This window comes from Ursus arctos, unplaced genomic scaffold (genome assembly GCF_023065955.2).
Source record: "Ursus arctos isolate Adak ecotype North America unplaced genomic scaffold, UrsArc2.0 scaffold_9, whole genome shotgun sequence".
NCBI classification, from domain to species: domain Eukaryota; kingdom Metazoa; phylum Chordata; class Mammalia; order Carnivora; family Ursidae; genus Ursus; species Ursus arctos.
In genome coordinates, this window is record NW_026623111.1 from 31,634,945 (window position 1) to 31,647,710 (window position 12,766).

Here is a 12,766-nt window from a genome sequence, read left to right on the forward strand (position 1 = left end):
ACCATTTTAACCATTTTTAAGTATACGGTTCAGTGGCATTAAGTACATTCACAATGCTGTACAATCAAGGCCATTCATTTCTAGAATGTTTTCATCTTCCCCAAATGAAACACTGTACACCCACTGAACACTAAAGCCTACTCCCTCTTTGCCCTGGCAACCACCATTCCACTTCTGGTCTACACAAATGTGATGGCTCTGGGTACCTCATATAAATGGAATCATATGGTATTTGTCCTTTGGGGTATGGCTCATTTCACTCAGCGTAATGTCTTTAAGGTTCATCCATGTTGTAACATGTGTCAGAGTTTCATTCTGTTTTATGTAGTAATTAAAAAAAAAATCCTATACTTTTACTGTATCCATCAGCAGACCTAATGTGAAAGTTTTCTGGTCTCTTCTGGAGTTGATAAGCTAGGGAAATAAACTCTTTGAGGGCAAGAGCCTTTCCACTTTGGAAACATCTGTATTGCCAACACTCAGCATGATGCCTAGCACTCTTATCAGTTGAGTATTTGTTAAAAGAACAAATGACAAGTACCAGGAGCAACACTGATGTGCTGACAAGGCATTCAATTCTATTCAAGAGGGGTTACTCTTGCATCCAAGCAAGACTGCATCTAGTTTGTGGAGTAAGTGAGCTTTCCCTGAACAGTTCATCAGGATTCCAAGCTTAAGTCATAATGCTAGAATGTAAGGGCAGAGCTGTATATTAGGTTTGGGAAAAGATAAAAGAAAGCTTGGGAGAAAGTTTCAGAATGTACTATGTTTTGTTAAATTAGTAGCAGACAGTTCAATCAGAAGTTTCTGAAATATGTGTGCAAAATACTCAATCTAGTCTCCAGAGTTAACACAGTACAGCGTTGTCAAGAACATCTAACTTAACCACCTAACTTCACTGAGAATATAGACCCCATCACAGAACTCTGTTTTGGCTAACACACTACCCCCCCGCCCCCAATGACCTACTAGCCAGCATACTTGAGACTTCTAAGGTGTTTTTCACTCAAGACAGTTTTAGATTTTCAAGAAGGCTCAATGCTATTTTTAACCAGTCTCTGGCGCGAAAGCCGTTTTTGTTGGTTTGATGATGTTGGGGCACACGGTGTAGCAAAAGTAGAGCAGGGGGCTTTACGAGGCGCTATCAGAGACAAGATCCGGTTGCTACTGAAAACATTTTCAGGGACTAAGTAAGCACCCTTGGATATTTTTGTTAGAAGGCAACAACAGGACAGTTAATGAGAGGTCAGGTCAGGTGGCTCAAGTGGCCTGTGTGTGATGATCAGTACTAATGGAACGGCTAGAATAGAATTTTAGAAACCCTTCAGAAAATTCTGGCCATCACAAAGGAAACTGTTCAACTTCTGTGTAACTGAAAAGTGTATTAAGAGGTAGAGAAACTAGAATTCAAAACAATGGCTGTAACAATGACTGAGCATTTATTCTGTGAAAGGCACTTGGTTTAAGTGCTTTATATTTACTGATCCATTTAATTCTTAGGACAGTCCTTTGAAGAAGGTAATATTATACTGTCTTACTGATGACAAAGAGGAGGCAGAGGGTAAATATGATGTTCTAGGTCAAAGATCTAGATCTGAGGAGAAAAATAATAAATTTGCCCCCAATAGCTTTCATTATTACACTTATTAGTCCATAAAACTGGAAGTGAGTAGGAGAATCACCCATTACTTAGATCAGGTTTGGGCCTGGATCCGCTCCCATGAGATGTTGTAAAAGACAGCCTGAGACACTTAAAATATAAGAAAATATAACATGAATGGTAATTTAAAAAGTGTACTTTCAACGCATACGCTTCAGGCAACACTATACTTTATAAAAATACTGAAGCAGGATCGTAGGGTCATCCTGAGATGATCAAAACTGTCTCTCTCCTACAAGGAATTCAGAGGCTTACAATCTGATTCAAGGGGAGATGAGTCAGGTACGATACAGAAAGAAAAAAGAAGGGGGTAGGGCTAAGTTCTAACTGTAGGCCAAGTATGAAAGGAACCAACTTCTAGATCTCCACCTGGAACACCACCATTACCAGGTAGAGAAGCTGAAGTCCCAGCCCAAGAATGATCAAAGATGAGCCGCTGGGAGGTCGTTTCACTGGAGAGTGGGGGGGAAGAGGGAAGTTGCTGACGTATATTAAGATGAACTCTAACAAGAGCAATTCAAGAGCAGGAGATACGTGTTTGTGTGTCATGACTTCTGTCTTCTCCATTCTAAGAACCCCCCCCCCCTTTAAAAAAGATTTTATTTATTTATTTGACAGAGAGCAAGAGCACACAAGCAGGGGGAGCAGCAGAGGGAGCAGCAGGCTCCCTGCTGAGCAGAGGGCCCGATGCAGGACTCGATCCCAGGACCCCAGGATCATGACCTGAGCCCGAAGGCAGACGCTTAACTGACTGAGCCACCCAGGCGCCCCATTCTGAGACCTTTTACCCAAAAGGTACCCCTTTAAAAATTAACTAAAGCCCATATAACTGTGTGAAGGATACCGAGCAAAATTTAATACTGTCCTTGCTAGTAAGCAAAAATACAAAACAGGATATCCTAATTAAAAATTAAACAAAAGAAACAAGATCTCTCTTCAAACTGGCGTCCTGGAGGTTATGAGATCAAAAGAAATGCCATTATAACCTACTCAGGAAAACCAAGGGCAGTTTTCAGTCCCAAATGCCTCGGTGTTTGGGGAGACTGGCACATACTAAGAACAAAGCGAAATGTCTAAATTGACAGTTCAGAAAGAATGGCATCCATTACCTTTGTAAGTCAATCTGTCTCTCTGCTGGTGCTGCCTTTTTGGCTACATCTTGCAGTTTGGGTGCTTTGGCATTACCTGCTTCCAGACCCCCGGGGCTTTCCTGACTGACCGCAGCTCTCTTTCTTCCCTTGCCAAGAGGTTTGTTTATGTCATCATTTTTGGTTGCATTGCCCTGAGATTCCGACTTGGGTCGGCGTCCTCTCCTGGGTTTTGAAGGGGCAGGTGGTCCTGATTCGTCTGCTTTCTCATCTGTTTTTTGTTGGATGTTCTCTGTACCAGCTGCTGCTACACTTCTTTTCTTTCCTCGGTCACCGCTGATGTTGCTCTGGGTAGTCTGGTCAGAACTGATCTCCTGAAAGAGCACAAAACAATTCTATAAACACAAATTCCTTAAATATCAATGATCTGTACTGGAAAGAAGTATTTTGAAAGTATTTTCGAGGAGCTGGAATTCCAAGGCTTCTAATGAACTCCTTGACGGTAGGACCTGAGAGCACTGCCAACCATGGGGCATGGCACATATAATCTATGCAGTAAATGCCTATTAAAATGCACAGGTGGTCTACAGAGAGAAAATCTACTGAGTTTTGCTTTCACACTCATTCTAAGTGAAAAGGTCCTTTTAATCGATGGTATGCTCTAAATTTATCACTTTTTAAAAAAGGAGAGCATGTTTGCATAACTGAATATGCTCTTTATCTATGATGCCTCTTTCACTATAATAATTTCTGTAATTCTATGACACAAAGTTCTTCAATTTCTCACTCCGCTCATACATTCTAATTTTTGTCACTTTTTGCTGCAATCATTAACCTTCTACTTTCTTCTGAACGTTTTTTTCTCTAGTTTACCAAATATATATGTTAAGTCATCTAAAATGTTCAAAGTAATAAAATCCCATTTTAATATAATAGATATAATGGACTTTAATAGTTTTTAGAACAGAAAGTGACCTTTATACAAAGGATATTTAGGAATCACAATTTTAACTGATAAAATTTTAACTGATTAAAGCAAGACAAAGGAGCACTACCATCATCTAAAAAATGAGTTAATCTTTTCAATTAGCTAATTTTCATTTTCCCCAGAAAATCTTTTCAGAATGACTGGGTAAAAAATATTTATAAATCTTTCATGATTCAGGAAAATTTACTTAAATGAAAACTCATGAAAATAGTAATTTAAGTGAAAAGATTCACAAATCAGTGTTATACTTTGCTGGGCAGCAATGTCAAGTGTTCCACTTGAATGTCAAGTGTTCTCAAGGAAGCAATATGGAAATATCTAAATCACCAGTAAATGTTTGACGCACATGTAATTTTTAATGTAACATTGTTTGTAGTGGCAAAAAAGGGGAAAGGAAATATTTATGTGTATACACATGTGAAAATGGTAAGACAAGAATAAAATTAACAGATTACTTTTTAAAAGGAACAAAGACTGCATTAAAAATCATGCACATGACTGTACTTACACATTTATGAATATTATGTACATGTGCATATGTTTAAAGAACTCATTAAAAGGGAAATGAAAGAGGAAACCCACTGGTCAACCACAGGTATGAAGAAAAAGAAGCCTCCTTAAAGACAACAGTGGCAGCACTGCTTGCCTGAATCCACGGGGTATGTCTTGCTCCTTTTAACCACCTCCCTGAGTCATCCTTCATATTACAATTTGATTTCCCTCACAGAGTAAGTAACAGGAGAGAACGTCCTGATTTTCTTTTTCTTTTTAGCAATATTTCCATATCGCCTCCTTGAAGAAGTGGAACTCTTGACATTGCTGCCCAGCAAAGTGTAACACTGATTTGTGAATCTTTTCACTTAAATTACTATTTTCATGAGTTTTCATTTTAGTAAATTTTCTTTTTTTAGAGATGGGGGTGGGGGGCTGGGGTGGGCAGTAGGAAAGGGAGAGAGAGAATCTTTTTTTTTTTTTTTTAAGATGTTATTTATTTGCTAGAGACACAGCAAGAGAGGGAACACAAATGGGGGGTGGGAGGGGAAGAAGCAGGCTCCCCGCTGAGCAGGGAGCCCGATGTGGGGCTCAATCCCAGGCCCCTGGGATCACGACCTGAGCCGAAGGCAGATGCTTAACAACTGAGCCACCCAGGCGCCCCAGGGAGAGAGAGAATCTTAAGCAGCTTCCACACCACCCAGCGCAGAGCTGGATCTCAACATCACAACCCCGAGATCATGACCTGAGCCAAAATCAAGAGTCAGACACTTAACTGACTGAGCCACCCAGGCACCCCAAGAATGTCCTGATTTGTAAACACCCATATCTAGTTTGCTGGATAATTTTTATACACATAATATATTGGTTTACACATTAATTTCTTTGAAAAATTGGTTAGTAAGAAACACTATCTTAGATCTTATTTTTTTTTTTTTTTAAAGATTTTATTTATTTATTTGACAGAGAGAGAGACAGCCAGCGAGAGAGGGAACACAAGCAGGGGGAGTGGGAGAGAAAGAAGCAGGCTCCCAGCAGAGGAGCCCGACGTGGGGCTCGATCCCAAGACTCCGGGATCACGCCCTGAGCCGAAGGCAGACGCTTCACCACTGAGCCACCCCGGCGCCCCAGATCTTAGTCTTCTTTTGGTATAGCAACAAGATAGTTTTTGAGCCTGGAAGACTGAGGACTCAGATTTTGGAAAGAAATGACAACACCAACTTACAGGAGACCTGCTTAGGAAGCGATTAAGTTTTGTCAAAATACAACCCTTGTGTGTTCAAGGCTATAGCGAATCTGTTAAAACATTCTTTGGAGGGGGTGCCTGGGTGGCTTAGTTGGTTAAGGGTCTGCCTTCAGCTGGGGTCATGATCCAAGAATCTTGGGAGAGGGGAGCCTGCTTCTCCTTCTGCCCCTCACCCTGCTCGTGCTTGCTCTTTCTCTCTCTCTCTCAAATAAATGAATGGTATCTTTGAAAAAAAAAAAAAAGAAAACATTCTTAAAAAAATTCTTTGGAAGTGTGAAAAAGTTCAAATAAGGGTTTGGAACAATATTATAGATTATTCATAAGGTAACATTTTGGCTTCTCAAAAATTAGAATTTAAATATCACATTTTTCTATTATTAAAGTATAATTGACATATAACATCAATTTGTATCTTACACAGAATTTTGTATCACAGGAGAGTAAAGTTATAGATAGTTGTTTATGCCAGATAAACATTTTTATCCCTGTACCACCTCTTCCTAAACATGTTAAATATGTTTAAATGAATGTCTATGGCAATATGCATTTTTGCATCTAAGTCTGTTTACATGAAGACTGTTAAATTCTATATAAGAATCCCACAATATTCAAGTCTATTGGTTTCTAAATTCCAAGAGTTTTGATAGTGAGAGGCTCTCTGTTACCTGAATCTACTGACATACTGAACTTCATATAACAAACAGCAAGAGGTTGAATAGTGAGAGACTGATCTAAAAATGTATCCTTATCTATTCAGTTTGAATTCAGATAATGAGCTCGTATAGTTCAGCTATTGTGGAATAACTGTACAGTTTTGTATTTTATGTACCTGACGGTGATTGCTAAAACATTTGATGAATACTATAAATATACGGTGGGCAATAAAAAATGTGTTGAGAATATGATTCTATAGGAAAAGATGTAATAGTATTTCTATGCCACTGCTACTGAGGTAAGTTACTGGTTTCATTCTATGGTTAAACAGAAGCTTAGAGAAGTCAAGCAATCTGCCTAAGTAAACACACAGCCAATGAGAGGCAGAGCCAGGATTCAAACTAAGGTCTGATTCTTACCAGTGTTTCTCTCCTGCCAAAAAATTGTTAAGAAAATTGGGTGCCATATTTATAAGGTCAATAATAAAGAATGTAGCTGTTTAACAAAAATTCAAATATATTTTAAAAGGTTAACTCATAAATTTAACTTTTAAAAAACAGAAATAAAACAGTGTACACATCCCTTATAGGAGTCAATCAACTTTTCAAAGTAAGATGTCAGAAACTCTCAACTCCTAGTCTTTCAAGTTTTGGGAGACAGGTACTGTTAGGAGTGACTGCATAAACTCCTGAAACGAGTGCGTGCAGGCAGAGTCATTTTCTGGAGAGTGGGAGCACGGTAAGCATAGTGGGAGGTGGGACACACAAATGCAGAGTAGGTGGTACGTATTAACTTGTTAAGTGGGGGTTTCTCAACATCTACCATGAAACTGTAATCATCTCTGGGAGAAATCCATTTGTGAAATTTTAAAAATTTACCTTATTCTTTACCGGGTCAATATTCTTTACAGGTGTGACAGAGATAATTCTCACAGGGTTCTCTTCATTTTCACTAACTCCAGTTTCTACTGCCTCTGAACTCTGTTCCCTGTTGAAGAAAAATAAACCAAAGCTTCTTTATTTCACCACATGGACAGATAGCCTACACTTTCACTAACCAGTAAGGAAGCAGAAGCTTATGGTAGTTTAGAAGCCCAGCCAAATGAAGCAACATCAGCAAGATTCAGATGTTCTGTGGTTATAGACCACTGCTGTTATTATATCATGTTATTGATTCCCTTTCACCGTACCAATTTATGACACCAGTGACTGCCTAAAACCACCTGACAGAAAGATCAGCTGTCTAGAAACAGAATCATATAAGACTTTCTCTTGGGGGTAGAAAACCCTAAAACAAGTAAAAATAAAGTGATAGATGTATTACAGATGGTGTATAGTAGAGTTGTCTCTAGTCTGTGTTTTTTTTTTTGTTGTTTTAAGATTTTGTTTTTAAGTAATCTCCACGCCCAACACGGGGCTCAAACTCACAACCCTGAGAGCAAGAGTCGCATGCTCCACTGACTGAGCCTGCCAGGCGCCCCTCCAGTCTATGTTCTTAATGCTCTGCAAGGGAGAGGGGCTGGAAGAAGAGATCACAGGGGAGGTGTTTGAGACCCACCATTTCTCTAACCACAGATGTTCCATGTTAATTTATTTTATATTTTGGGGTTCTACTGCTAAGAATGTGTTTAAAACAAGACCAACTGAGTTTATACTTATAATTTCACGAGTAAGAATAAAATCTTTAAAAGCTTTAATTTTTAGTGTTGATAAGAGTAGGGTCAGGTGGAAATTTTTATGCAGTAGCTAACATGGTAAGACTTGACATGTTAAAATAAACATGGAATATTCTTACAAGTAGAAATGTTATAACAATGTTATCTTAACTCATGCTATACTAATCTGATTGAGTTACAAATTAAAAAGCATATAAATTCAATTTATTTAAGAGTTATATGTTCACAGTTTTCCTAAGTGTTCAATTTTTTTATATAAACATTTCCATGTAAATTAGTTATACGAGATATTCTTAAATTTGGGGTGTGTGGGTGGCTCAGTCAGTTAAGCATCTGCCTTTGGCTCAGGTCATGATCCTGGGGTCCTGGGATTGAGTCCCGTGTCAGGCTCCCTGCTCAGTGTGGAGTTTACTTCTCCCTCCACCCTTCCTCCCCTCATGCTCTCTCTCTCTCAAATAAATAAATAAAATCTTAAAAAAAAAGTTCTTAAATTTGTTCCATTTACTTTTTTACACACTCGGAATGTTATATGGGTTCAAAATGTAATTTCCATCACTAACTGTACTAAAACTCAGCACTATTATTTTATGCCAAAATGTTTTCTAAAGTCTATTGTTGTGATCTAGTGCCTTAGGTAAAAATTAAAAGATGAACCAAGTAGTGAGTGATAGTAAAAAAAAAAAAAACAAGTGGAGAAAAAAAATTGCCTTGATCGATTTCCGGTTGAAGGGTTCAGCTCTGAATTTACATTAATATTGCTTCCAGTCTCAGCTCCAGTGCTTCTAACATACGGTTTCCTTCCCGTTGCTGATAAAGGCTTGTTTACTGCACCTAGTACTCCAGCAGGTTTTGGCTAAAAATTACACATATGCATGTTATTTTATACTTACTGTAAGGAAGTCACATAAATTTAGACATATGTAAAAGATAATGTTTAGCCTAAGCCAAGGAATTGTTGTTACTCTGGACAGTTAAATTCTAAATTTATTAGAAATGATAATTTTGCAAAACCGGTTTTGTCTGAATACAATTACAAGTCACAAGTATTACTTCTACTTAAAAATAACTAGGCAATATTTAATTGTTTCTTATTGCTCAAAATAAAAAGTGCCCCTGAAACACACAGTGAAATACATAAGATATTAAAATGTCTTACAAATAAACTATTAAATGTATATAATAATAGTTTAAGACACCGTTTTTATCAAAAATTAAATTTCTCTTGCTCTTTTAGGTGTCATGTTACTTTTATAGAACATAAATTATCTAACTCATTAATACCTTAAAATTATTTATAGAATATAAATTATCTAACACATTAATACTTTAAAATTATTTCTTTTTTTAAAATCTTATATATCTAAATTTATTATACCATTTTTCAAGAAAATCAGCTTTGTGGATTCTGAGTAACTTGAAGCATACTACTACTGATGAGAACACATGGTCGTAATTTCAAGAGTCACTTATGGCAGAAAAAGGCCTGAGAGAACAAAGACTTTAGATGCTACAATCTACAATACGATCCTTAAGAATCAGGAACTATAAAATCTGTGGGACATTTAAAAGTTATTTCTAAGAAGAGCAGAAGTAATATATATATGAGATAAAGATTTCTAAATTATCTAGTACATAATACCTTTCCTGTTAACAGAAGTACTCTGGTCTCTTCTGAAATATAACTCTTGTCATTACAGAAATCCTACAAAAAAAAAAAAAATCAAGTGAATATGTGTATTTTTACTGTCCAAATAAGACTTTTCAGACACTGTGCCTTACAATAATAACAATTACATTTGGGCCAGCATACACATTAATTCCTCAAATAAAGCATATTTAATGAACCATGTCATTAAGTCTAGCTTTAACTCAATGGCACATAAGACTTGGAAAATATCAGAGTTCAATTACTTAAATCACATTTTAAATAAAACACATTCCTATTTTTTTCCATATAGTTCAGGGCAAATAGTCTCCAGGTTATTCAATGAGCTACTTTCTCCACTTTATTGTAAAATCTACTTCATCTGGGATCCCAAAACATCCAAAATGGTACAGTGCCTATATTAGGCACTTAATATTCAATAAAATAACTCCACACTGGATCTCAAGAAAATTATCCTCATTAAAAAAAAAAATCATCACTTTAATTAAAAATATTGTGTTTCTTAGAACCATAAGAAGACTGTCCAAATCATGTAGATAAATACACTGCCAAAATATAATTAAGTGAATTATAATGTTCTTTGGCGGCAGTGATGTTTACTAGTCAATAAATGAATTAAATCTAATGTGGACACTAATGGTACTTTCTTGAAAGTTTTATCTATATGAAACTTAAGAATCCTTTGATGCTTCTGTTAAATATCCGGGGATTAGCACACATATAAACCACAATGGTGTCACATAAGTAAATTGATTCACTATGACCAAGAAGTTTATTATTTTTTAAGTAAACTCACTTTAAAAATAATCTTTTTTTCTTTCCTTTTATTAAGTTTACCTTCACACTGGTGTCATAGGAAAGAACAGATGGCTTAAATGTGCCTATAAAGAAATCACAGTTTTGGCATGTGTTCCGGGCACAGCTGTATCTTTTTTTTTTTCCACAAAGGCTTTTATGCAGCTTAAATAAATGTTACAAAGCCTGGGCATGAAAGTTCATTCACTTTATTCATCAAGATATACTACAGCCTCACTAGGCTCATTATCCTAATATGCCTAGTTTTCTAGTGTTTGAATTTATACCAGATTAAAAGCAACATATCAGAAAAGGAAATGAGGAAAACTGTTCATTGAAAACAAAAAAAGTACTTCTTAAGAAAACAAAAAAACAAAACCAACTAAACTCTGGTATAGTGAGAAACAGCTTTTTTTTTTTTTAAAGTAGGCTTCACACCCAACATGGGGCTTGAACTCACGACCCTGACATTGAGAGTGCCCAGAAGAGCATCACATGTTCTATTGACTGAGTCAGCCAAGTGCCCTATAGCAATTTAATTCCTTTTTTTAAAAAGATTTATTTATTTGAGGGAGAAAGAGAGAGAAGGAGAAGATAGAGGAAGAGTGAGAAGCAGACTCCCCGCTGAGCAGAGAGCCTGATGTGAGGCTCGATCCCAGGACCCTGGGATCATGACCTAAGCCAAAGGCAGACGCCCAACCCACGGAGCTACCCAGGTGCCCCAGCAATTTAATTCTTGATGATGGGATCATGATTTTATTAAGATTCTATTTGGGTACTATTCTGGTCATGATAACCCTAGGTCAACAATAAAGTAAATTTAAATTCAAGAGCTCAGGTAGGACTATTTATAAAGATCAGTACATATTTATTTAGAAGGCAAAACTCTGCAATCTTTATTATTCCTATCAAAAACTAGGCACAATAAGTGAGGAATAATAAAGAAAATCCGTTTAAAATTTTTGTCAAAGTATGGCATTGAAAGTAGGAAGCTCCATTTCCCGGTATGTTCTTCTGTCAAATACTCTAAGAGAGGGTATTACTCTGAATATTCTGAAGCATATCTTACGGTTTGAAAATGTATAAAAAATTTTTTAATGACATATTTTTTCCAATTAAAAATATTCAGGACTCTGGGGGCGCCCGGCTGGCTCAGCTGGCAGAGGATGTGACTCTTGACCTCAGGTCCTGAGTTCAAGCCCCACGCTGGGTGTGGAGCCTACTTAGTTTAAAAAAAAAAAAAAAAAAATTAGGATTCTGTTCTTTAAACAAAGCACAGGAAGGTTAAACTTGCAAATGCTTCCTTAAAGCAGGAAATAAAATTCCAATTAGTTGGAAAAACAAAGAGCTTTTAGTTAGCTGGAAAATTTACTTACATGGAAAACTTAATTTGCTGATAGCAGAACAAATGTATTAATTATTACTACCACTTATTGAATGCTTACTATGTGACAAACTCTCATAAACATAAAATTATAGACATAATAATTATTCACAGCTATTATCACCTGCATTTTAGAGAGACAGAAATTGAGGCTTAGAAGAGCTAACTTGTCTGAAGTCCCTAATGTTAGAAGCTGCTGATTAGAATACTGGTTTATCATTTGCCAAGGCCAATTCTGTTAATTCTAACACTTTATTTCACACACACACACATTTTTATAATTATATTTATACTGTACCAAAAATTTTATTTCTTGCCTGATAAAACACAGCATTTTAACAAAGTGAGATTAAAATAATTTAAGAAATCTGAAAACTCCTCTTACATACTAGAAACACCCAGAAGGAATAGCTCACATAAGAACACCACCATAAAGCCTGATTTGCATTCTCCTACTCTGTAAGGTGAGAACGGCATTTGTTCAGGGCTTTGGAAGACAATCTCCCATTCCTTGATATAAATACAAAGAGATATTTCTTACTTTGTAGAGTCAAGACAATCCACTATTTGCCACTAAGGTTGATGGTAACTGAAACTTAAATCAGTTTATCATGGTAGAACCATGAAGAGAAAAAAATTACCTTTTCAGGTTGTGTAAAAAATTTCATTGGAAGGACGGGATCCTTTGGTGAATCTGCATTGCACAAAGCACTTTTACTATTTATAACACATAGAGCCACATCACATACTGTATAAAGTTTCTAGGGAGGAAAGAAAAAAAGATCATATTATAACTTTCAGTAGCGCAAAATAACCACAAGTACCAATTCTACCCGATGTATAAAATGAAATCGAAAGAGTGAGTATGTGGGTATTATTTATTCCTCGAACAGTTCACATTTGTGTTTGCATTTCTCTTATGTAGCCTCCTGGTAAAAACAAAAAACAAACAAAAAAGCCCTTTGCTTAATTAACATGAATGCTGAGTATGCATTAAAGACAAATAAACCAAATCAAACCAAACCAAGGGAAATACAGAAAAAGGAATATCTACTTGTCTGTAACTTACTAAGTTTGTAAGACAGCAGAGTAGTCAATTTTATTAGTTCTTATCCCCC

At 36.5% G+C, this 12,766-nt stretch overlaps 1 protein-coding gene across 3 annotated transcripts in view; it reads right to left on the minus strand.

Annotated features, from left to right (window-relative positions):
* Positions 1 to 12,766, minus strand: part of PDS5A (PDS5 cohesin associated factor A) — a 145,488-nt gene that overhangs the window by 7,731 nt on the left and 124,991 nt on the right. For 2 of the 3 annotated variants that reach the window (XM_026508763.4, XM_026508765.4), the window contains exons 28-32: positions 12,290 to 12,409; positions 9,443 to 9,505; positions 8,511 to 8,656; positions 7,007 to 7,115; positions 2,770 to 3,122 (exon numbers count right to left, since the gene is read on the minus strand). In XM_026508763.4, coding sequence (XP_026364548.1) covers positions 2,770 to 3,122; positions 7,007 to 7,115; positions 8,511 to 8,656; positions 9,443 to 9,505; positions 12,290 to 12,409 — 791 coding nt within the window. Of the gene's footprint in view, positions 1 to 2,765; positions 3,123 to 7,006; positions 7,116 to 8,510; positions 8,657 to 9,442; positions 9,506 to 12,289; positions 12,410 to 12,766 lie in introns of those variants that run through there. The other variant, XM_057309510.1, reaches the window with a different exon arrangement.